General features: G+C 43.5%; 1 protein-coding gene across 10 annotated transcripts in view; it reads left to right on the top strand.

The window, feature by feature from the left end:
* Tead1 (TEA domain transcription factor 1) overlaps positions 1–26,760 on the top strand; it is a 258,279-nt gene that overhangs the window by 210,560 nt on the left and 20,959 nt on the right. For all 10 annotated transcript variants that reach the window (XM_058576901.1, XM_058576902.1, XM_058576904.1 and 7 more), the window contains one exon: positions 10,685–10,858. In XM_058576901.1, the coding sequence (XP_058432884.1) occupies positions 10,685–10,858 (174 nt within the window). The remainder of the gene's footprint in view (positions 1–10,684; positions 10,859–26,760) is intronic.

Genomic DNA, 26,760 nt, shown 5'->3' with positions numbered 1-26,760 from the left:
GAAAGGAGCACGGGAGGGGTTTGCTTAGGTAGGAGTTATGTAACAGGAGAAGGCAAAGCTTTGGAAGGGAGAACAAGAGGGACAGGTGAGGATATGCAGACTGTGAAGCAGGGAAGTTTTCTGTGATGTGGTTCAGAAAACCCTGACCAGGAAAGGCGCTCCACAGCACAGCGGGAAGCCCCTGGGTGTCTTCCAGCAGTGGTGATCACGGGCACCTGCTGAGCCGCATGGTGAGCTGGCTGCCAAGTCATCTGCTGTGAGTACAGGAACCGAGGCTCAGGAACACTAAGTAATTTTGTCAAGGACCACTGCCATGAGTGGTGGCCATGACAGCTTTGGCTCCACTGTGTATGTACCCTTAACCACTTCACTCAGCTTTTGAAGAAACGATGACACTATGCAAGAGTGAAACGGCTACCTCCAAGTGTGAGCTCCCCAGCAGGATTGGCTGTCACAGGACCTTCACGTTGGAGGGAGCTGGGCTGAGCTTTCTCTGGGTTGCTTTTCCAACCTGCTAGTTTCTAGGTTTCTTCCCAAAGCCCGGGGCAAGGAGCAAGAGAAGCAAACTGTTCCCACCTGTATTCTGGAACTTCCATCATGCTATAGTGGCATCCTCCCCCTGTAGAAGGAGAGGGCTGATGTTTGAATTTGTACCAGCCATGTGGTTCCTGGGGCAAATGACTTTGCAACTTGCCTTCAGTTTCCAGTCTGTGAAGTGGACATAATAGATTCTCTCTCACTTTTTTCCTGTGGTAATTACACTTAATAACACATCTGAACACTCTTGAGTACTCCACAAATGGCTTTTGAATTTGTCTTATAGTAATATATTGGGAGATCAGGCTAAAAACCTGAATTGGGAACTGTGCTTACCAGATAGTTTGGAGTCTTTTTTATTATTATTATTATTTTATTTTTTATTTATTTTTTTGGAGTCTGTTGAAATTCAGGTTGGATCCAGAATTTTTTTTATATAAATAAATTTTTTGTATAGGTAAATTTACGTGGTCAAAAACCTACAAGCATAAAACAACAGGAAACTTCCCTTTCTTCTAGTTTCTGTCCCACATCCAAGAAAATAATCATTACTACTATGTTCTTAAGAATATTTCAAAATGCTTCTAGAATATGAATATATATTCTCCACCCACTCCCCTGTTTAAAAGAGGCTGTGATCTAGCATATGCTTCAGGAGAGGGCAGCTGTAGCATTGAGAGGATGGGTTCAAGAAACAGAAGTGATGTTGCTAGTTCAGGCAGTTGGTGACAAGGACCAAAAAGACCTTGGGGATTAATTAGCTGTGAGAGATGGGAGTGGAGGACTGAGCTTTTGAGGCTGAGTTTGCTGATACAAGCTGAAGAAGAGTCATGGAATAGAGGAGGAGGCAGGATTGCTAGGAATCGCCCAGGTGATAATGCACTTTGTTCCCATACGTGATAAAGGTGTTGAAATTGGTATTGGAAACAAACTCGAGAGTTTAAGTAATGTAGCCCAAGTCCCAGTTACTGCACAGCAGCATTGGCTGTTTGAACTTTGTCTGAATCAAAAGCCAGTGGCTTACAGGAATTTTAGGGAAAGTGAAAGCAATAACCATGCAGGGAGGGCTTGTCATTCACTCATGCCTTCCCACGGATCATCTCAGTGTGGGAAAGTGACACTGACCCCCACCCCCCCCCCCACCACCACCTGGGGAAGTGAGGAGGCTGAATGTAAGTCTCACAGTTGAACATTTGGAGTGAGAGGAAAGTCAGGGCACTTGATTTGGGCTCCAAGAGAGAAGTGAATTCCTGAAGGTGGCCTCGGCTTGGGCGTTACAGCACCTCAGACAGGAGGCAAGGAGTTCTTTCTCCTGCCGCCTCTGGCCCCTTACCTTTATTACTAAGAGGCTGGAACAGGCCAGAAGCCTGGGGCTGCTGGGATGTGGGGGTGGGAGCCAGCAGTCCTCCTGGCCGAAGGAACCCAGGTTCTCCCCCCTGGGGAACTGCAGGCCTCTGGCTGAGACTACTCTGAAGTTCTGCAGATACTTCCTGCAGATAACCTTACTCCTTCCCATAAAGCAGTCCATCAGATGATTTAATGAGCCCAAGGATGGTTTAATTCTCATATCTTTATAGCTTCTTTAGAAGGCCTATTTTACCAGATCGACTAACATTCCTTTGTCAGGCCTCAGATCTTGACTTTGGTTTGGAAGATGTGAACCAGTGCAGCTCGATGGAAATGCAGCATTGATGAGCTCTGCACAGGGAAGCAGGGGTGACGGTGTATGAGGATTAGGCTGGAGAAGATCAGAAGCAGGGTTTCAATTCCAGATTGCCAGGAGGAGCCCTGCCTCTGTCCTGGACAGGCTGGAGAAGGGCGAGGGTCACTTGGGAAGCTTTTGAACAGTGGCTTCTTCTTGGAATGGGGGGATCTGGGCAGTTCCCATTTCTGGTCCTTGGTTTAGCAGCCTCTTTCTCTCCCTCCATTCAGTGTTTGCCTGTGGCTTTTATAAGCGTCAACAGCACCCCAGCACCTGTGCAGCTCTCCAGGGCCTGCGTGGAACTTTCACATATGTTTCACATATGTTTCACCTTATGTTGGCCCCTACAGGTGGACAGACCAGGTGCCTCCCTGTGTTGAGATGAAGAAGCCAAAGCCCAGAAAGTTAAACAACTTGCCCCAGGCCACATAGCTCAAAAATAGCAGAGCCTGGATTCTAACTCGTGTGTCATTAATGTGTCCATCACATGCATAGAATAAATGGTCAGAAAGTACATTTGGCATTCCATGCTCCTAGAGGAAGGCTGCAGCTGGTTTGAGGGTTGGCTGTGCCCAGTCGTTGGGCCTCTCCCAGGGTTTTCCTCTTATGTTCCAGCAAGCTCCGTCTTCCACTAGGACATGGGAGGTTGAGGCCTTCCCAGGATGGAGGCGATGGTGAGGCAAGGCCTGGGCCCCCGGCCCCCTGCCCCCTGCCCCCTGCAGTGCTGAGCTGCCCTGTGAGCTCATCTGCACTCAGCACACACACCCTCCCGTGGCAACAGCCTAACTGCTGGGTGGTTTATTCTCAGTGTCTCTGAACAGGTCTGGGAACTTACCCTCTTTCTTCATTAGCCTTTGGGGATGAGGCAATTGAAAGCATCTGGAAATACGGGTTTTATAGACATTTGACGGAGCCCCAGCCAGGCCTCCATCTGCTTTCCTTGGCAGGTCAGTTCCCCACCCGCCTGCCTTCCCAGTGGCCGTTCCACACTCAGCCGGGAGGGCCTTTTTCCCTGCACTTCTCCCTCCTAAGAAAACAGCAGCCCCTCTGTGGATATGATGGTGGAAATGGGAAGTTGGGAAGGTGAATCACTGCGTGAGATTCTAGAAATGTTTCCAATCATGTTTCTCTTCTGGGAAGAGCACAGGCCAAGAGATGCACCAGCATGCCGGGTGGGGTGGCCAGGACAGGACTGATGCCCTGAGCAGTTAGCAGAGGAGAGGACGCTCCCTGCAGATTCACTTCCTCCCTAGTAGGAGCAGAGTACAGCCTCCCCACCCCCAGCCCCATCCGGAGCTGTGTGTGCAAGTCACTTTCTTGGGTTGGCTCCATGGCCATTCCTTGTTCCTGCAGGGTTGGGGGGCCATCAAAGTCTGCCCCGGGGATGGCCAGATCCTCAGTCCAGTGGGAACGTGACAAGATGCAAATGTAAGTGATTTGTCCTTGCTCTGTTCCAACCTGTACATTAGCATCCCTTGACGTGAGTTATTTGTCTTGGTTTCTTTAAATTCTTAAGTGGATTATAATTTTTTTCTCTTGGTATTATTTGACAGCAGTCATTTTTCAAGGTTTTACTACGTTCTTCAAATAGTTGGAATTTTTGGGACAAGTTTAGGAGAAGGCTGCCACCTTCAGGCCAGTGCACTGCACCAGCATATTGTAAGACACGGGTTTGTAGGGCTTTTCTTTCCTCTTCTACAAAAATGGAACTGCCTCATCAGAAGTCTCTAGAATAGATTAGCAGTACTTTAAAAAAAAAAGTACACGCGGGCGCGACAGAGAGAGGGGAAGAAAATAAATACCCAGTGACCATTTTTGTAAGTTCTGTTCTGGTTTGTCTCATCTGCAGTGACGGGCAACCTCCCATCCCACTTTGAGTACAGTTGCTGGGTGCTGCTGAGAAGGGACCTCAGTATGCAGAGATCTGGAGAAGGCACTGGGTGTCCAAGGGAGGTGCAAGGGCCAGCTCAGAGGCCTCCCTGCTCAGGCACCCTGCATTCCAGTGCTCACAGTATTATCTGAACAGTAGGAATCACCCTTTATTTCTGTTTTAAGTTTTAGTATTTCCATTTTGTAGCTGTCAAAGGGACAGCACTAGTTTCAAATTTTCTCATTTAAAAAAAAATGATTACAAGGGCAAATAACAATAGTGACAAACTATGTGTTAGGCATATTGTTACATAGGGAGCATGAAGAAAGGGACCTGAAGAATAGCTTCAGGGGAATAGGAAGGACCTTTCCTCAACTCCCAGGGAATCTAAATAACCATTCGCAAGCACATATGTTGAGCTTTTAAGATTCCATTCACCGTTATTATTGTTTGCAACTGCTTTGAAGAATAACTGGAGAGATGACAGCTGTAGAAGGAGACAGTGGGCATTTCCCAAAGTCCTAATAGAAATCTGTGAGCCTAGGTGTCAGGTGCGGCCATAGTCCCAGGTGGTTTTGTTGCAGGTGGGGTTTTGCCAGTATAGCATCTGTCTTTGGGGGGCTCTACATGCACCCAGGTGCCCTAGCTCCTGCTCAGCTGCCTGGAGACCTTGAACTGTATGAAAGCTTTGCAGTCTGACCCAAGTTACATTGCAGTCCAGGGAACTTGTGGCCAGTGTAGAATAAACATCCTGAAGTCATATTTTTTGTTTCCTTTTATAGTTTGTACCCTTCCTTAAAACTCCATGTTGTACCAAAATAGTCTTTGATTGGTGAGTTATTTAAGAAAGTAGCACCTGCACATCATGTAGAAGCCAGGTTGAACGACGGGGCCCATAAGAAAAAACAGCTGCTCTGCACCTTCTACCTCCCAGTTCCACTCCTTAGGGACAGCTGTGTGCGGCCCTTTCCGCCACTTCGTGGTGTATTACTTCCACGTGTGTAGATAATATATGAGAGATTTCATGTCTCATTCCATCAATTTTAGACAACCTCTATTGATGTCTAACTGTGAAAGACTAGAATTTAGCTCTCTCATTTGGCCTGCACCACCTACTCTCCATTCTTTCTCTCCACTCTCTTTCTCACTCTCCAAAAACTTTTGATTTAATTGACATTTAGTGTTTGTTACAAACCTGTGTACATTTTGCACAAAGCACTGTGATATATTAGAACCACTTTCTTAATTAGAAAGCTTTTGGTTTTTTTTTTTTCCTAAGTAAATCATTGCCTCCTCTTATTTGTTCAGGTTTTGCATACCCACATGAATTCACCCTTAAGGTTTCTTCCAGCACTCTAATACTCTCCAGATGATGGTGTCAATCAGGGAATCTCGCAGGTCCATTCTCCTTGGTGACCTCCCTCCAGGAGCCTTACCCTGTCCACTCTAGACTTGTTGCTGGACAGGTCAGTGTCCAGCTGTTAACCTGGTTAGTTCCTCAACCTTTCTTCTGGGACCAGCCCTACCTCCATATTTTTTTTTTTTTATTTACTTTCACATCTTTTAGCTGCGTGTTCTTCTTTAGCTGCTGAGAAAAGATGCTAGGAAGGTCAGTTTTTCTGAAACCTGATACATCCAACAATGGATTCTGCTCTTGTGTCATGGGTAATTTGATTTTTACCTTCGACTTGTAAAACTTTATTCACATTTTCTAGGTGGATTCTGCATATGTTCTTTTTAACGAATAACACTGTACTGGATAATAAGGTCATTTTTATAAAAAAGAGCAAGTAAATTCTATTTACGTTATGTGATTTGCAGGAGAGGTGGAGATGACTTTCTTTAATGTCTGCTGCATCTTCTCTGTAGGAATCTGTGAGAACACAGGTTTTCATAGGCACCATATCATTCTGACTATGGAAGCAATGAGCTAGTTCCATATGGTCACTTTGTTGAGTCTGAAGATGAACCTTGTGGTATTAGGACATGGATTTCCTATTATATGCCAACACAGTGCCTGGCATATAATAGATATAGGTCTGCTGGTGGCTTTACTAAACTTAACTCCATCAAAGAAATGTGCAGAGAGGCCAGGTGCAGTAGTGCATGCCTGTAATCCCAGCTGCTGGGGAGGTTGAGGAAGGAGGATCATGAATTCAATGCCAGCCTTAGCAATGGCAAGGCACTAAGTAACTCAGTGAGATAAAATAAGGCTGAGGATGTTGCTCAGTAGCCGGGTGCCCCTGAGTTCAATCCCTGGTACCAAAAAAAAAAAAAAATGTGCAGAGAGAGTATCATTTCTGTTGCTGTTCTTGATACATTGATGACTAATTATGCCTCTATTGAGTGCCTTTGAGACTTTTTAAAAGTAAATGAGTCAAAGTAACCTGTTTGTGATATTAAGAAAATCTAATTTTGGGCTTTGACACATGTATTTCTGCTCATATATTGTCCCAGATAATTTTCTTAGGAGAGTATTTGTTTTCTGCCCTATGTAATCGCCCAACCCTCTTTTGTGTGCCACCTATAGTTTTGGGGAAAAGTATTATAGATGGAGGGAAAAATGACATTTATTTGGGAGGAATGGAAGGAAGCAAGTGAAGGATCTAGCCTAACTTGATGTGGTGGTGCACACCTGTTTGACTTAGGAGGCTAAAGCAGGAGGATCAAAGTTGGAGGCCAGCCTCAGCAATTTAGTAAGGCCCTCCACAACTTAAACCCTGTCTCAAAATAAAAAGGGCTGTAGAGTATACCTGGTTTCAATCCCCAGTACCCTTCATACCCCGCCCCAAAAAGAAAAGAAAAATCTAAATCTAGCCTTTTTCCCTCATAAAGAGAACTGGCTGAATAGGGATTAGTGACAGCCTCACCAAATCGTTTTAGAATTTTAATTTCATAAAAACTTAAACCTCAGTGTATCAGGTAGATGCTTTTTTTGAACCCTCTGGATTTGGGGACAAAAGTATCCCTGCTGTACCCAGGTTGAGTTAAGGGGAAAGTGAGTTCTGTTTGTTTCAATGTTGTGGTCTCCAGGACACCTTTAGTCCTTTGTATTCTTAGAAACAAAGTCACCTCTTGGCAGGAGTAAAGCTGCTCAGATGCCAGTGGTCAGGGTTTGGTTTCAAGTCACCAGCCTTGGAGAGGCAGTGCCTGATTTCCTTTGGCAAAGACATCCTGCCCCTTCTCAGTTCCTTTCAGCCACTTGGGCACAGAGGTAATGTCCTCAAAATAGAGAGCTTTGAGGACTCTTGTCTGATGCATCTGTGAATCATTATGTTTATCCTGAGTTCTAATTTAATTTCATAGAATTTTGGAAACACTATTCAGTCCCCCGCTCCCCCGACACTTGCTTCTCAAATGAACTTTCAGGAAATGTTGATTGAGCAGAATTAGCAGGGCTCGGGCATTTTCTTCTGACAGACAGTGTGGTTGATATTTGCAGCAAATGCAAGGGCTGGGGCGTTTACAGATCCAAGTTTTATTCTTGACTTCAGGACTATTTCCGGCTGTGTGACCTCAGGCAACTCAGTTAATCTCTAAGCTCATATTTCCTCATCTGTAAAATGATTTTAATAAAAGCCACCTACAGCATTGATGTGAGGTGAGGATAACCTGAGATCACACACACGAAGAGCATACCGCTCTGGCCAGCCAGTGGGCACAGGTGCCTCCCCGTCCTGTAGCACAGGTGAGAGGCCCCACCCCAGCCAGGTCACGGGAGGCCATAATCAAGGACTTGAACTGTCACGGGGCTTCGGTACTTACTTCTAGCTCTTGGCTTATTTGTGTTTATTTTTCTTCACTAGGCAGGAGGGATAGCTAATGGCAGGAAAGTTCTTTTGCTTCTACCCCAGGATCTAGTTAATCTCACATGATAATAACCATAAGGATAGTAATCTTAGCAGCTCCTATTTATTGAACACTTCGTGTCTGCCAGGCCCTCCGCCAGGCCCCTTCTGTGTGTTATTTGAGTTTTACAGGCATCTTATCCCCATTGTACACGGGAGAGAACTGAGATTTCAGGATCAGGCTGGCTCCAAGGCTTTCTATTTTGTTCTCAGCACCTGGTTTTCAGCTACACCTTCATGACCCCCATTGAAGTATGGTATAATTTACCTTCCTGACCTCCTGCGCCGTTGTCTTTGAGTCCAAACAGAGACGTCTCAATGTCCAGAGCAAGAAGACTTCAAGTTTTAAAGCTGTTTAATGTCAGCCCCCATCCCTGACTCAGCCTGCTGTGACTGGCAGGGCAGGAGAGCTGGGAGTGTAGAGCTCAGGTGGAGAATCAGATTCAAGTCACTGTCCCCAGGCTCTGCTGTGCTCCATTCTGTCCCATGAACTGTCCCTACAGGAGGCAGCAGAACTGATGGAAGTGGTGTCTCCCAGAACCAGGTAGGGTTGGGAGCTAGTGTAGGCAGAGATTATCAACCAGAGTTGGATGCATACACAGATAGCCGGGTGTCTGGATAAGGAAGGAACAACGCCTTTGCCGTCAGCTCCTGGGGCACACACTCCACATTCATCATTTCACCTCTGATTGCCTTTGCACCACTGTCTGTGCCCCTGAATTAACTGTTTTTTGTTTTTAAATCCTTTTGCTCACTAATGAGACTACATACACCTCCTTAGTAGCTGTAATTGTGCCTCATTCTTTCTACAGGTGTGTGTGTGTGTGTGTGTGTGTGTGTGTGCGCGCGCTGGGGATTGAACCCAGGGCCTTGTGCATGCCCGGTAAGCTCTCTACCAACTGAGCTATATCCCCAGCCCCTCTGTAGGGTTTTGTTTGCTTATGGTTAAAAAGATGAGGCAACATTTGAGAAAATCTGTACAACAAAGACCTGCATCCCCATGATCTCACACTCCTAATGCAACAGCCTTGGCTTTCTACTTTTTAAATTTCTTCCACTGCAGGCTCACTTTGTTCTTCCGGAAGTGGTCTGTAGCTTCTCATCTACCCATAGGCCACCAGGCAACCAGTCCCTGTAGAGGGTCTGTGTAAGAGTTGGGTAGGCTTTCTCTTCTTTATTTACCTGGAATCTTTTAGGTCTTGGAAGCTTTGATAGAACACTCTAGAGTTGATAGGAGAGGGCTTGACCCTCCCCTAGAAAATACCAGCCCAATCACACTGTCCATATGTGGGACAGTGACTTGAGATGAGATGTCTGGCTTCCTGCCTTTTAGCATCATGGCCAGAGATCCATGGCATGGTAGCAGGTTAGCACTTCCTTGGGCTGTGCTTGTAGGATTTCGTGGCCAATTGAGTTTGGGAAACTTTAGGTTATACACAGTTTTAAAATGTTTCTTTATGGTGGTACTCTTAATACATTAGTACTTTATTTTATATATATATATATAATTTTATATTATATTTATTTATATTTATTTCAACTCTCTAACAACCCAATGAGAGAGAGGTCTTCACTGACCCCATTTTAGAGACTAGGGAGGAACTTGCTGCTATCACAGCTAATTGGCAATGAAAACAAAGTTTTGTGCTTGTGTAGACTAAGTCTGGACCCTATGTTCTTTTTATTTTTTTGTACCAGGGATTGAATCCAGGGTTCTTCTACCAATGAGCTTTACCCTAGTCCTTTTTATTTATTTATTTATTTATTTTGAGACAGGGTCTTCTAAGTTGCTAAGGCTGACCTTGAACTTATGATCCCTCCTGCCTCAGCCTCTGCAGTCCCTGGGATCACAGATGCCTACCACCACACCCAGCCAGCATTGGTGATTTTTAAGTGCTCCTTGGGGACTGGGATGTGGCCTGGGTTGAAAACAGTTACCTTGATCACAAAGAAATATATGTAAACTATCATGTCTTAAACTAAAGTAAGGGAAGAAAGGGTGACCTTTGTATGTTAAATGATACAGCAGAGTCTGAGTTTTTTGTTTGTTTATGCACAAGTAAGTGACATATATTCTTTTCTGCTGTCCATATAGACAGTAGATCCTGCCTTCTTGGGACCCTGACTTTACACTGACGACCATGTATTGACCAACCTTTATGCAGAAGTTTCAGATGGGTTACTAAGGCGACTGATGGCAAAGAGGCTCAGTGCTCTTACTCCTGCTAGAGGGAGGAAGTCTCCAGGTACCATGGCTTAGATCACAGCCTACACGCTACTGCTCGGAGACCTGAGGCCAGAAGTGCATTCTGGGTGATGACATCATCTAACTACATACACATGTTTTTGTTGGGCTTACATTGTAAATAATGGGCTCCAAAAAGTGTCCCTGTCATCTTCAGCTGAGTCAAGTAAAACTGGATGGTAGAAGTATTCCTTGCTTTGGTAGTTTGGCAGTTATGGTGTTGTTCATTACTATGTCTGCAAAAAAAGTCTTTTTTAGGCACTTCAGGAAATATGACCATGTCAATAAAAGCCAATGACTGTGTTTACCCTAAACTCTGCTGGCTTTTCTTAACATATTCATCTTTTCAAAGGCACAGAACCTAGGCTATTCAAGGCCTCATGCCTGAATTTCAAGATTGCCTCACTATCCAATTCAAGATGTGTGAGCCCCTGCTTAATCCAAGAGTTTGTAATGGGAATGTCTCTGTTGGTTTCTTACAGTACAACAAACACCTCTTCGTGCACATTGGGCATGCCAACCATTCTTACAGTGACCCATTGCTTGAATCCGTGGACATTCGTCAGATTTATGACAAATTTCCAGAAAAGAAAGGTGGCTTAAAGGAACTATTTGGAAAGGGCCCTCAAAATGCCTTCTTCCTCGTAAAATTCTGGGTGAGTAAAGACATTGCTGTGATTTCTGTGGTTTGTGTCTAAATGGTCACATCTTGGGTGTGCGTGCAGCAGGGCACCGTTGGCCATCGGCTTGCACTGACTGCGCCTCTGTCTGCTTCTGCAGAATTGCCAGGGGAGCACAGACTCGCCTCTGTAGGGCTGTCCTCCTGCAGGCATCTACTTGGTTCGCCTGGAGGCATTTGCAGTCTCTTCTGAGGGGTGAGAGCCGGGCGGCCTCTTTGGCCTTCTGAGCTTACTCACTCAGTGACTCACAGATGGCTGGAGTCACAATGGAAAACATGGAGCACTGTTGCCTTTCTGTTTCTTCTCACCCCATTAAGCTAAGTGACCTATAAATTTCACTGGAGCCCATGACCTGGAGCTGGGATGAAAATAAAGTTATGTGTATCAAGAACTTGTATCAGAGAAGGTACACACTGGCTTTGCACAGTAAATACTTTATTCATGCTTTCAAAAGGACCTGGGTGAATTCCCTTTACTGCAGGAGCTTTGCTGGTGTTCCACAGGCTCTGAGAGCAATTTTGCTGTCCCTTTTGCACTAGTCAAGCTTGGACCAGAATAGGTAGAGATATACGAGACCAAATAACCTGCTAGCACTGATTGTAGCCGTTTATAATTCTTCATTCTTCACAAAAATAAAAAAGAAGTCATTTTAAATGTCTGTGCCCCTTTACATGTCACTAAAGGCCCTAAATGACTTGGTTCCAGGGAGTGGTCTTTGGGTTCTGCCTGACCCCCTTTGCCTATCTGTCCTGCACCCCACCTTGTGTATGTCTGGGTGCACTTTGCTTTTTCCTATTCCTTCCTCTGTGAACAAGCCAGCTCCTCCCTTGTTAGAGCACTGTCCTCATTTAAGCAGAACATTGATTTTTCTTTTAGTCCTATTGCATTTTGTAGTTAATCAGTTCCCATGCTGGGTCATAATTATTTGGATGTGCATCCCACTCCCATCTGGACTCTGACTGCCCCCGGGGACCTTATTCATAGTGTAGCCTCCATTTATTGAATGCCTGCTGTGTGCTAGGAGCTGCATTAAATGCTTTACATGCATTTCATCTAGTCCTCACAGTTTAAGTGGAATTTGCCTTGTGTCCAATTAAGAAAGGCGGCTCAGAGATGACAGGGGAAAGGCTTCCTGTAGGTGGGGACTCTGGCACTTGAAATCAGATCTGTCCAACTTTCATGCCCCTGCTCTGGTTCCTGGCTTCGTAGGCCTTTGTGGACCCTGGCCACAGAGATTGTCGACTTTAGACACTATTTCTAACACCAAGCAAATGCCCAGAAAATGTGGAACAAATGGATGACTTAAAGAAGAATTCACATTTTAAAGCCTTTGGGGGAAGTTTGCATATTAAATTTAGTTTGTTTAGTCTATCCTTCCATGACAACTGGATTTCAGTTTTTGTATGTCTATATTGAAACTTGGATAGAGGTGGCCTTTTCCTTATAATCAATGTTTATGGAATTGGTAATTCATGTGGACAACCTGAAAAGGCAGGAGCAGTTACTTTCCTTTTCTAAATCAGTGACTGGCTTCTAGTGATTGCGGTGGTGGCTGGAAATCAGTGATATGATAATATAGCAGTTTTCACAGGTTCACTGTTCCTCAGTATCCTTTTAATGGATCTACAAGGTCAAAATTGTTTTTATTAGAATACTAAGCCATGATTTGCCTTTTCCACTCTGCCGACATTCACCCTGATACAAAGGTACAAAAGCAATTACAGTGGCATACCCCTGTAATCCCAGCAACTCGGGAGGCTGAGGCAAGGAGAACTGCAAGTTGGAGCCCGGCCTCAGCAACTCAGGGAGGCCCTAGTGAGACCCTGCCTCAAAATGAAAAAGGGCTGTGGATGTTTCCAGTGGTAAATTGCCCCTGAGTTTAATCTCCAGTACCACCCCCCCCCCAAAAAAAAAAAGCAATGGGGTAAAAGTGCTGGCAGTTTAGTAGAAACGGAGGCATCAGCTCTACAACTAAAATGTGTGCACCATTCAAAGCAAGAGCAAGTCCAGCCAAGAGTGTCCTTTATGAATTTTATTACATCATTTTAACACATTAAAAGTGATTGTGACTAGCCTGTCACATCACAGAAAACAACCGACATTATTTGTTGCTGAAGATCAAATTCAAGCTCACAAAGGAAAATTAGAATTTTGGGAAATTCGTATCCACTTCAGAGAACTTGACAGCTTCCCAATACTTTAAAAGTCTCTCTGATGAGAAACATGGTTTGATATGGTGCTGGATAGGTCAGTGGATTTTAGTGTAGCAGAGATTGAGAAAATGGCTTCACATTCCACACTGCATCTAACCTTCAAGAATTTTGATATAGTATTAAAGAAAAATGACTGCAGTCCTTGAAGAGCCTAATGCAAATTGTAAAACAGTGCTGCCCTTCCACTGTTTTTTTTTTTTTTTGTGTGTGTGTGTGTGTGTGTGTGTGTGTGTGGTGCTGGAGATAGAATGAACCCAGGGCCTTGTGCATGTGAGGCAAGCACTCTACCAACAAGCTGTATCCCCAGCCCCTGCCCTTCCACTTTTGAAAAATATAGGCATGCTTAAATTTTTAAAATGATGTGTATTAGCATGTAATGAATTTATTATTTTTTGAGTTTATTCTTTTTAAGCAACATAATAAATTTTTTGAAATTTTCTCAGTGTTAATGTCCAATGCTGAAAATATAGGCACTTATAATTCTCAGTAAACAAACACTTTTCAAAGTATATCTGGTCATCCTACTGGAGGGGTCCTTAGAGCAAAAAAATTGAGAGGCACAACTCTAAAAGATATAAAAAGAGGTTATTGTCAAGTTAATTAAAAACTTACTAAAAATTATAAGATAATGAAAAACCATGTTCAGTACTTTCAAACAATAATAGTTTTTACTGATTATAAGATTACTTATAATTAGCATTTTATTTGAATATAAATTGGTATAGTATAGAGAATATGCTTACAAAGTGGTTTTTTTTTTAAGTTTTTGCTTTCAAAATTGTTTTACTCAGTGGGTGATTTTAATAATAGTGATTTTAATAATAATGATTTTAATAATGCATTTAATTAGGAATTCCCAAGTAATGCAGTCTTCATGGCAGATGTTCAGTGTGCGACGTCCAGTGTGAGTTGTGCAAATACAGAGGCAGTTACTCTGAGATCAAATATGCACTTATTAAATTAAGACTTACGGGATTAAAATTGAACACTTCTATGAATATTATAGGAAAAAAAAACTCCTTCGGTATGATTGTTGGGAGTACTTAACCTTTATCAGGAAATTCAGTTGTACCTATGTTAAAATAAAGGAGCGAAGGCAATTTAAATTAGGTTTGCAATTTGACATCTCACTGGTTTCTTCTAATGGCTCAGTGAGAATGAATGACATTTAGAACATCCGTCCATGAACCTCTGTAGGTTCCCATGGGTACTTCTTAAGTAAGTCTAATGCTTTCTTTATGCATATTAGCAACTTGCTTAGCAGATTTTCCTGTCTTTTCTGTAAATTCCATAAATTACAAATACTAAGACCATTCTCCTTCCTTTTTCTTCTTTCTCAAAATCCCTGAAATATCTAGGTTGTGAAAATTAAGAAGTAGACTCATAATTTGTTCATTTGATCGTTTCTGAAACTTTGTTCTCAGAGCATCTGCCACCTCCAACCTGGGCTCATTTGGGCTAGACCAGGAGAGGGGTTTGCTATGGAAGAAAAATCTGATGCTCCATGAAGGACCCACACTTAAGCCCAAGGTGTGGGCACCTCAGCTCTTGACCATTTGATACTTAAGATGTGAGAGGGATGCATGGAGCCAAGTAGAAGCCAATCAGTGTTTCAGGGTGGAAGGTTTCAGCTGACCCCATGATGTAGACCCTAGTAACAGATGAGTGTTACAGCCAGGGATGCCACCTGCCTATGCCATGCCACCTCGCAGTCTCTCAGGACTTAGTGGTATAGACACCCAGTAACCCTCTTAATGTCTGTGTATCTGGTGAGATCTTTTTTTTTTTTTTTTAAAGCCTCATTGTGGTATGATTTATATACCAAAAAAAATTCATTTGTGCTGTGTACAATTTAATGATTTTTTTAAAAAAATTGTTTGCAGAGTCGCATAACCACACTATTATCCATTTTTAGAATATTTCTGTCACTCGAGAAAGATCCTCTGTGCCCATTTGTAGTCAGCTCCTGATTTTCACCCCAGGCCCAGGGAAGCATTACTTGTCCAGATTTGCCTTTTCTGAACATTTCAGGTAATGGAATTATTCAATGCCTAGCATTTTGCATCTGCCTTGTTTCACTTCTAAAAAAGGTTTTTGAGATACCATGAGTCAGTAGTTAGCTCCTTTACATTACATAATAGTGTATGGATATGCCATATTTTGTCTAGATAATAGGCATGCAGATTGTTTCTACTTTATGCTATTATTAATGATGCTGCTAGGAAGTCTGTGTACAAATCTTTGTATGGACCTATGATTTCATTTGGGAAGGGGGAGTAGATACCTAGTGGTGGAATTGCTAGGTAGCTTGCTCTATATTTAACTTTTGAGAAACTGCCAGATGTCTTTATACCACTTTACATTCCCACAGGAGAGATCTCAGGGGTTCACCCCCTCAGCCATTATGTTTGCACGTGTTGGGGTAGGAGGGAATTCAGGGGACCTTTTAGACAAGGTGCATGTGTGCTGAGTCTCAGGTGCATTGCAGTGTTGCAGCTGGGGCCCCACCTGTATGGGTGCAGGTTTTGGAAAGACAAGGAATCTGGGTTTGCGTGTGTCAGCAGTAGGGACTGGTCACAGGCTTTAACTCTTTTCAGCCTAGACAGTAATGGTATTCTTGTTCCTCAGTGTTAGACTTCCTCTGCATTCTATGTATTCTGATTTAATTCTTTCCCTTTCCCTTTTCATGGCAGCCTTTTGTAAGTTGAGTATCCCTTATCCAAGAGGCTTGGGACCAGAACAGTTTCAGATTTTGGAGCTTTTGAATATTGAAATATTTGCATAGACTTTACCAGTTGAGCATCCCAAATCTGAGAATCCAAAATATTCCAGTTCCATACTTGATGAGTGTTATATTGATGCTTAAGTTTCAGATTTTGGAACATTTCAGACTTCAGATTAAGGATGCTCAGACTGTATTTGTTTTCTTTCTCTTTGTTTTTGCCTTTTTAAAGATTTACTCCTGTACCTTTTAATTCCACACCCTATTTAATTTCAAAGAGAAGAAAGATGATTTTGCAGGAGTAAGAGGGAAGGGGCCTCTCTCTTTTGCAGCAGAGTGTGAACCTGACTATCATTGAGAACCTTCTTTAGGCCAGGTGCTGTGTCAGGCATAAGCACTTCCTCCGTATTAATTTAACCCTTGTCTGGTACTCGTGATCATTCCCACCATGCACTTGATGAAATGGAGCCATAGTAGCAAAGTGACTTCTGTTAAGTCACACAGCTGACAAATGCCAGGTCAGCTTGACTCCTAAATCTACCTCTTGCATCAAGTGTGTGGCCTCTGCCAGAGTCACCAATCTGTCATTAAAAACTTACATCATTTCACTTAAATAGAAGCCAGTGGTGGTGACTGAAGTGTAGCAGCTCAATGGTTTCTTGTCCTGAAGTCCTGTCTTTAGGAGAATGCTCTGGTGTGTATGTGTGTCGGGGGGGTGAGAGAGAGAGAGAGAGAAGGGGGAGGTATATTGTGATGTGTTGTTAGCTTAAAAAATAATAAAATAAAAATCTTGCTGACTGGGAGATTGCCCCTTCTGGGCCTAGCCAGCTCTTAGAGATAGAAAAGGTCTCATTCAGGAACATGGCGTTGATACGTAGACTAGATAGTCCAAAGGCAGACCTCCTTCCTCTGTGTGGCCCAGACACCCTAGGAGGCAATGTCCCTCCACCTTAATCATGCCAGGGCCAGGTGCCAGCCAACTAGGGAACACCCTACAGCCCAGAGCCGGTCAGAATCATTCCAACTATGCAGTCCTAAACTGTTCGCCCTGCTCTGCCCAGCTCTGCCTCCTGAAACCCCAGTAACATCCTGGGCCCCAGCTCTCCCCTTGTCCTCTGCCTCCTGACCCACCCCTGTGCCTGAATAGCCCTGCAAGCCATGCAGCACCTCCCATCCCTGGGATCTGTGAGTCTAGGTGAAGTCTGTTATTCTGAACCTCTCCTGTGCCACCTCTTGTGGCTGCAGCTGGCTGACCATCTCATAGAAGGAGACCAGACGCCAGGTGAATAAACCACCTCTACAGGTTGAATATCCTTTGTCTAAAACACTAGTCACCAGAAGGGTTTTAAATTTCAGAGTTTTTCAAATTATGCAATGTTTCCAGAAACTGCTGTTTAGAGTATCCCTAATTAGGAAATCCAAAATCATACATACATACTCCATAATATTTTTGAGCATGTGTCAGCATGGATCAAGTTTCAGATTTCAGATTCTTATTTTCAAATGAGGGATGCTCAACCCATACCAGGAAATTTAGGTTTGACTAACTCTTACTAGAGATGTCAACAAAATTCTATTACCTGCCTTTGGCAGAGATGGGAAGAAGCATAATGTTTACATTATGATTATAAAGTCAGCATAATGGCATTTAGATGGTCTTGGGAATAGGTAATTTTTAATTCAAACCTGAATGCACCTTAAATACAATCTAATATGGTACATGTGTATGTAGTTTCAGTGAAGGAATACATTAAACAGATACCCTGATTTGTTTGTCCACATCCTTCCATGTAGCCATATCCTTAATTATCATTTTTAATGACTACATCATATCTGCTTTACTGGATGTATCATAATTGAACTTATTTTATTAGATTATGTGGCTCTGTGTGTCGTGTGTTTGCACACGTATATTTGTAAGTGTGGAAGTAGCCAAGTTGCCTTCAAAAATACTGCAGCAGTTACTCTCCCATGCCAGGAATGAGTAGATCAGTCATCTTAATCAGGCTTCCTGGCATAATTTAGAATAAAACAAAACGAACAACTTTCTATTGTCACTTTATTTTTTTAATTCCTCCACATCCCACAGTCACATTTTCTTCCTACTCTTTCCTTATTCTCCATGGAAATAACCATTATTATTAAGGTTACACATACCACATTCCCTCAGTTCTGGGACATGCTTGTTCCCATTCCAACAGTTGTAAAAGTGGGATGATTCCCACAACTGAAACACCTTGCCCACCTTGGGCAGAGGAGTATGGTTAATATATTTAATTATTGCTTGTGTAGCCAGCATAGAAGTCATCTCGCCATGTCCTTGTCACCTCAATTGAGGTATTTGAACTGGTAATACCACAAACTATTGAATCTTAGCTTAAATTTGAATCCCTATTTAAGACATCTTAGAAAAATTGCATATCTATGTAGTATTGAAATTGTGATTGTGACTGAAGAAGACTGTGGAGCCAGCTTTTTTTTTTTTTTTTTTTTTTTTTTAACAAGTGAGGCCAACATTTGTCATTAGTAGATAGCCATACTTTTTCTTCCTTATAAAAACAGTAATTCATGCTGGGTAGGCACTGGAGGCTATCTGCCGCTGGTGGACGTTGGGCCTCCCTGCAGCATTCAGAGTCATGCACATGGGTTTCCAGTGACATTGCAGACAGTGCAGCTGACTTAGATAAAGACAGGGCAAGGGTTGTGGGATTGATCCGAGAATTCCCAGAGCTCCAAGGCCAGAGTGTGCCTCAGCAGATGTGTGCCCTGAAGAATGAAGACCCTAGTACAGCTCGCACCTGTCAAAAGGAATTCATTTCCAGCCCCATGAAGTTTATGAAGGAGATAAAATTATATATGGATTTAACCAAATAAGGAATGCAGATGAAAATGAACATCTTTGGAGAGGGTTCAGGAACACTGGTTGAAAGAAAGCTATATGTTTTTAGCCTGCTATTCATAAGCCTTACAGCTAAAAACTATTCATAATAATCTTTGGTATGGTAAAGACTTAGTCTTAATTGGAATAATAAGACTTAATTGGAATAATAAAGAAGGTAATATGAAATGAAAATTGTATAGATATGTGTCATTGTCGGGTTATGACATTTTAAAATATACATTTAATACGTTTCTTCTTCCAAATTGTTATTAGTTATATCTTAGAAATTAGGATGTATGATGTTATGCTGTAACTATTCATAATGCTTTTCTTTTTACAATTCATGGAATTATGATCATCATAAACAATTAATGATATGTTCAAGGTCACTTAATTTACTGTCTTAACCTTATTTATTTATTTTTTAAGGAACAAAATGTAAAGTTACCTATGCTAACCACAACAGATGTGAGAAAATTACACAAAACAGAGAAAGGGGAAGGAACATATCTGGCCAGGGGGCAGCCTTTAGAAGACATCTCTCTTTGTAGGAATGAGATCAGATTTGTTCAACAAAATGAATGACGCCACTGGAAATAAAACAGCGGGGCTGTATTTGAGAAGAAACTGGGTGCACAAGTGAACTGGTGGAATGGACCCACCATAAGAGGTTCAGCCTGTTTCTAATTGGATTCTGCATGATTTAGGTTGGAATTGTAGACTTGAATCTGTCACTTGGAGCCGAATGTCCCGGTTACTATTCATGGAAGAGGGAGCTGGCAGTATGGAGTCATGTGCTCCCCACATGTTCTGCACTGCTAACAAAAGGCCTCTCATCTCAACTTCTCCATTCCTCCCTACTTCTATCTCATCTCAAAGTGTGTTAAGTTCTGAAGTTCCCTGGACAGTAGTGATGAAATGACCCAAGGGGAAGAAAGATTAACCAGGCCATAGCACCACATTCAGAGGTGTCTGTGGGGCTAATGTTCAGTGTTCTCCAGGCAGACTAGGGCTATATGATTGCCTTCACCCAGGCAAATTGTCTCCTGATAGGCTGGCCTTCCTGTCTGTTTCTTTCTTCGTTTTCTTTCTCTCTCTTTTTTTTTTTGTACTGTGGATTGTACTCAGGAGCTCTCAACCACTGAGCACATCCCCAGCCCTTTTTTGTATTTTATTTAGAGACTGGATCTCACTGAGTTGCTAAGGCTGGTTTTGAACTTGCGATCCTCCTGCCTCAGTCTCCTGAGTTGCTGGGATTACAGGTGTGCATCACTGTGTCTGGCGGCCCTCCTGTTTCACGCAGAGGAATGGGAATCATTACATTTGCACATCCACTCATTTTGGTTCAATATGAACAGTGCCTGGGGCTTATTAGCTTTGGCAGCTGCCTGGCATTGCTCCCATTCTGCTCCCCAATCCTGTGTCCTAAACTTCTCTGTAGGCCTTCCCAGGGAGCAGGGCCTCTGTCTGTAGCCTTTGTTTGTCCAGCAGTATAATGTATGGAATAGACTTTCAAGTTTGTTTTCTAATTGAATGGCTGAAAAGTTACTTTATTTCATTCAGTGAACAGGCCTAGAGGAATTGTTGTACCTTGGGAGTGTGGCCACTTTGCCAGTTCATATTAACACCTGATAGTATATTGAGGAATCATGCTCAAGGTATTTACAGAAGAAAGGGGAGACCTCAAGAGACTCACGCAAAACCTCATCCTGCTGTCTCAGCCTGGAGGAGATAGATAGATGTAAGAGATTCTGGCTTGCAGGCCTCGGGTCTGCGGAGGGATGGCAGACAGTGGCACACACACACAGCGGGTGAATACAGTACTGTGGGGTAGGACTGGCAATGGAAATGTGGGCAGAAGTTATTATGGAAGCACAGAGGTGAGACCCTTTTTGCCTGAGAACATTCTGGAAGTTCTCACCAAAGACATGACATTTGAACTGAATCTTGAATGAATTTGATCAGCAGAAAAAAACATGGGAAAGAGTTTTCATTGGGGTGGGGAGGGATACTTGTACAGAGACTGGGACTTCTATTGGAAGGTCACAAGAGGTCCTTGTAGGTGCTGGAGAATGAGGAGAAACATGGGCCCAGGGGGGCACCTGCTTTATAGTATCATTCTTGAACCCCCTGCATAGAAATGAATGAAATCAAAGGATGGGACAATCTGGGAAATGGGTACAAAAGCTTACTCTGTTTTCCAGGCTGTTAACTTCTGCTGCATGCCAGATACTGTTATTACTTTTAGACCTTGAACTCTTAGGGCATCCAGAAACAATCTCTTAAATTGAGAGTTGTCTTGACCTCACAACCCATGCTTTCTTTCCTGGGTGGGTGGTTGCTAATAGCACTCGGGTCTGGGGCCCAACCTGCATATGGCTATTTAAACTCTGCTCCCTGCCATGATGCCAGACTGAGCCACTGTCTCCAACCACTACTAGCCTGAGGTCCAGGAGAAAGCAGACACTGAGGCGCCGGCACTTCCTGGTACTTGCTCTCTCAGCTTCACTGTGGACCTGCTGGCATTCCACCTCAAGAAAGGCCTGTGAAGGAAAGAATTGATGTGGCACAGTCAGGGCGGCTGCTTATTTCCAGACTCAGTTTTTCAAGGAGTAGATGGATTATCTGGTTTATCAGGGATCATGCTTAGTTGTTTAAAATTGAACCTAGACCCTTGGTCATATGGGAAGTCCTCTCTCCCTGTGCTGATGGAGATTCAAAGTACATCCTCCTGCCATTCCAATTTACGTTTACATTTCAAAAGCAATACAGGTATGTTATGAGTAGTCCAAGCAGTTAAAAGAATACACAATAAAAAGAAAGAGATCCTCACCCATGTACATGTCAGCCAGATTCCAAGATATGGAATGTGTCCTTCCAGATCTTTAAATTTATGTCTGTGAACATTGTACATACACATGGTATGTTTTTACTTGGGGGGGGGAGGATTTTTGCTCTTATTGTTTTGCAACTCATTCCCCCCCCCCACACACACACACACCATTTAAATTTCTTGGGTGCAGGATGTTTCTTAAAACAGTCAGAATTTGAGGGTTTTTCTTTTTTATAAAGACAACTTCTTAGTAAAGTCAGATTTGGCAAAACAAATTGCAGGCTGCCCAGTTAAATTTTAATTTCAGGTAAACAATGATTACTTTTTTGATGGCCATGCAGTATTTGGGACATGTATTTATTGTTTGGAGGCCAGGGGGTGTAGCTTACCGGGAGAGCACTTGCCTAGCATGTGGAAGGCCATGGGTTCCATCCCCAGCACCTCAGGGAAAACAAAAAACAAAAACCTAAAATATGGTGTGGTGTTTATCTGAAATGCAAATTTAACTGGGTGCTTGTATCTTATCTGCATATAATTGTTACTTAACTATAAATAATTGGTTGCTTTTGGGTTGTTGCTGTTCTAAGACATTTTGTGCACAAAGACTCCAACCCAGAAAAATGTCCTGTTTTCAGGAAAGGGGGGTCTCTAGGCCAGTGTTCACACACCTGGTGAACACAAAGCGGTCAGGGCCTGCTCAGCTGGGCGCCCAGTCCTCATTAACTGTCTCTGTTGGAAAGAACTGGCCTCAGCAGCTCTGTAGTTTGGGCTGAGACCTTGACTCTTTCATCCAGCCGCTGGTGTAGTTGCCAGTAGCTGTTACCTGAAGTTGTGTGGAGGATATTAATTGATTTTTTTTAAATGAATGCTGGTATTTGTCGGAATTTGCAATGCAAACAGACAGCCTTTCAAGCAGTGCATATTGTAATTAGAGCAAGCTTTTAAGATTCTTTGAAGTACTAAATGTTTATGAAATTCAAATAGGGGTGCCAATCTGCACAATAAAGGGGCCCTTGGTGGTGTTTTTAAAAATCGTCTATTTTGTAGATGTAAATATATGCCATAATTAGTGGGAAGTAACTTGAAGCGCTGGGCCGGCTGAGTTTATTTCTATTATTCTTATTTAAAACAGCTGTGGCCAGAGAGCTGCATCTGCTGTCCCGTTGTGTTGGACTGGGACACAATGGCTTGAAGTGAACAAAGTGAATGTGCTCCTCTGAGTACTTCCCTGAGGGCAGCTCCTTCACTCTCCCCAAGTGCTGGCTGTCTCGCTGGGGAGGTGTTCCACCACCACCCTGACTTCCCCCACCCCAGGACTCTGCATGCCAGTGGGGGTGTGGGCCAAGATGCAAATGCATGCAAATGAGACGTCCGGAGGGCTTAGGGGCTGCCAGCTTTCTCCAGACCCCCCAGCTCGGCACTGTCTCTTAGGGCCCTTCTGCCTAGCGGCTCATTGCCCAGTGCAGAGCAATTGTCCTTTGGCGCCTGTGGGAGCAGCTGCGAGGCCCACGCGGCATGCCCTGCCTGGCCGAACCTCACCATGTGGCAGGCCTGGACAGCCGCCCACAGCAGGGCCAGCTCCCAGTGCCGCCTGCCAAGGAGCCAGATGCTGCCATTGGAAAAATTGCTTCACAATTTGAAATCTTGGTCCTTTGATCATGGCTCAGAGAGGATGCAGAGGAGAGGTTCAAAGCGGTGGTTTGAAAACGCCCGCGTCTCCTCGCATCCATCAGTGCCTATTATACTGTCTCTTGTCAGGGACAATCCTCTTGATGTTTTCATTTTTGCAACCAAGTAATTCCTGCCCAGGCCTTCCAAGCCTTCAGGGTGGAAGGGAGAGATGGGTAGGAAGGGAGTGTCCATAGCCTGCTCCTGCCCTGGCCCCTGCCCTCCCCCTGCCTTAGGGGTAATCTCCCTTCCTTTGTTCCAACAGGCTTTCCCCCAGTGAAGCAGGTGACAGAAGTAGTGGTCACCAGCCAAGTGCTGCTGCTGTGTGGACTGCACTCCGGACCTTCAGCAGCAGCTGGGTGTTCACTTCCTCCCACTTCTGCCCCTGCAGCCAGGTCTCCAGGGGCCAGAGGAGGTTTTCCCGGGGCAGTCACTCTGCTTCCCCCCAGCTCAGCCCTCTCCCAGGAATCTGGATCCCACATCCTGGATGAGGTCTCACTTTTCCTTACCCATGAAATGGGAAGTATCCTTTTTTGAAGATGGTTGTATTTAAAATATTTACTAAATAAATAAAGAAAAGGCAAAAACGTGAAATTAAACAGTGGGACACATCTTTGCACACACGTGCTTACTGAATGAGAGGTCCTAGATGCAAAATGAATCTGAACTCCTGCCAGGTGTTTCTGTTGGAGTAATGAGTCTAAGGAGAAGGATGGTTAGACAAGATTTGGGGGACTTTGTAGGGGTGTGTGTCTTGTTTCTTGCTGTGTGTCACAGTCCACTTCCTCTGCTTCCGCCCTGTGTTGTTTTCCTGGTCTGCAAATAGAGCTCAAAGTCTTTAATTCACTCAACACACCCTTGCCAATATTTGGCTCTTCCAGAAAGAATTCTGGAATGTCTGTAATCATCTCTTTGTAGAAAAGGTGGTGATTTTTGTACCTGTTTGAACCATCATACCCAGTGTGTGAGACTTGTCATAAGACCCAAATCAGAAAATGTCCCATGTTTTCTGTTTGGAGAAAGCCACTGTTGGGTGTGTGCCACACACTGATGAATGAGGATCTGTTCTAAGGCTGTCTTGACAGCCTTCATGTTTATAGATTCTGTCTACACTGTCTACACTCCGGAGGTCTCGGTAGATGTGACGTGAGGCTCTGTCCTGGCCAGTATTTCAACTTGACAAGTTAATAGGAGTGATTGTTGGTCTTATTAACAGCTGCCAATGTACAGCACATTACAGTTTATAGATGAGTCTCATATGCATTATCTCCTCACCTCATCACAGTGGCCTTTGGACACAGGTCGCCTTCTCTGTGGTGAGAAAGACCTTGCTGCCAGTCAGATGTCTAACGTGAGATAATGACAGACGAGAGGCAGCATTTCCAAATGACTGGAGAGGTGGAAGTCTGAAACCAGGATAAGGCTTCATAAAAATAGATGCAAAACTTGAATCATGGGAAACAGTGAGAATCTGAAGGGCCCCATGGGTGAGGAGGGAGAGAGGAAAGGAGAGCTTAAGGGAGACGTGAAAGAGAATTGCAGAAGTGTCTTACAAAAAAAGGTCCTTAGGTCTGCAAAGATTTGGAGGGAGGTGATTTCAGCTTAATAAGTGTGGAAGGCAGAATTATGGCACTGCAGAGTCATCCACATCTGTATCCATGGTGTCTGAGAATGTCACATTACAGCAAAGGGGAGGGACATAGCTGATCCACATGTGGGAGGATGCCTTGCATTATCTGAGTGAGCCCAGGGTAGTAGCAAGCTCCTTAGAAGTGGAGGAGGGAAGCTGGGTGTGGAGGTGCATCCCAGTGACTGGGGAGACTGAGGCAGGAGTAAGTTCAAGGTAAGGCTTATCAACTTAATGAGGCCCTGTCTCCAAGTAAAAAGATCTGGGGGTTTGGCTCCGTGTTAAAGCACCTTCCACAGCCCCCATCAAGATTAAATCCCTAGTACCAAAAAAAAAAAAAAAAAAAAAAAAGTGGATGAGAGAGAACAAAAACAACAAAAAAATTCAGAGAAATAATAGCTGGCAGTGTGGAAAGGACTTGGTGGCTTTGAGAATGAAGGTAAGGACTACCAGATGAGGAGTGTGCACCCACAAGAAGCCGGAAGAGGCAAGGATGCAGATTTCTCTCCACAGCCTCCAGAAAGACACACAGCCCAGTGCATACACAGTGAGACCTGAGCTGCACTTTTGACCTACCAAAGAGCAAGATGGGTTAATGTTGGTTTAAGCCACTAAATGTATGTGGCAATTTGTTAACATCAGCTTTTAGAAAGCACATTTGATGGGAAGCAGGACTACCTAACAGTCAACAGTGCCCAGCAACATTACTGAAATAATAATCTTCTTGGGTCTGAAAATACTTAACAGCAGGGCCGTGTGGGTCAGGCTGCTGTGGAAGGACTTCCACAGTATGGGCAGGAGAAAAGTCATCCTCTGAATATCATTCATACTGGGGTGGACTGGGAGAAGATTTCCCAGTAGGGCCCATGTCCCAGGACTTGCCTTCCCCAGCCACTTACTTACCAGCAAGTAAGTATTCTTTAACACATCAGAACCTGGCCCATGACCAACCTGTTTTGTCTAGTCCAAGGTACAGAATATAGTTTGAATTTGGCATGTATCAGGAAGGTAATTTGCTGAGTTTTAGCTGTTTCTTAGATTTTTTTTCTCTCCCAATTATATGCTTTGGAAAACATCCTGTGGTCAGATGAAAGCCGATTAGGCAGAAATAGTTTGAATCCTAAGAGCAGTACATTTTTTTCCCCTTATTTTCTTGCCTTCAGCGTTACATAAAATAGATTTGCTTTACCCCCTGAGTTTTCATTTGGGGTGAATGTGTCAGTAGGGTGGGTAATGAGCTCTGCACGGATTCCAGACTCATTAGAGTTTGCCTCCTTTGTTGTTGATTTGATGCTAACATTCTTTCTTTGATATTACCTTTGCTCCATGGGAGTTCGGTGACCACATTTCTTTCTGGAAGAGTCCTAATACCATCAGCTGACAGATAATTATCTTTCACATCAATACCTCCTCCTAGAAATTCCTGAAGAGCAGCTGCAATATGGTTGAATGGCTGCGTGATTATTTTCCATGTTCAGGGGTAATTGCAAAGCAGTTGATAGCAAATTGCTTATGACCATTAGTTGGGAAGCTTTTTACCATCTAACCTATTAAATTCACACTAATAGTTAAATATAAAGTTTTCTCAAACTGCAAAGAAAAAGCAGCAGCAAGATAATTCAAAACTTATTTGTACCTGTTACTTAAACGAAGGATAGATGTGCATAGACCTTACAACCCAGCAGTTGTAGTCCTAGGAACACCCGACAGAAACATATTTGTGTGTTCATCCAAAGCATATCCAAGAACGTTCTCGGTGACATGCTTCATTAAAAAGAAAAAAAAAAGTCCAATTTGGAAACATCACAAATGTCTATCAGTAGTAGAATGGATAGATTATGGCATTTTTCATCCAGTGGAATATTTAAAAAATGAGGAGGAACACACAGCCACATGATGGAATCTCACAAAATGCCAGGCCAACAAAACTAAAC

This window comes from Marmota monax, unplaced genomic scaffold (assembly GCF_021218885.2).
Source record: "Marmota monax isolate L192 unplaced genomic scaffold, Marmota_monax_Labrador192_F-V1.1 WCK01_AAM20220418_F8-fsc00061, whole genome shotgun sequence".
Lineage (NCBI taxonomy): Eukaryota > Metazoa > Chordata > Mammalia > Rodentia > Sciuridae > Marmota > Marmota monax.
The sequence above is the reverse complement of the archived record's forward strand: the minus strand, read 5'-3'. Positions and strand labels throughout refer to the sequence as shown.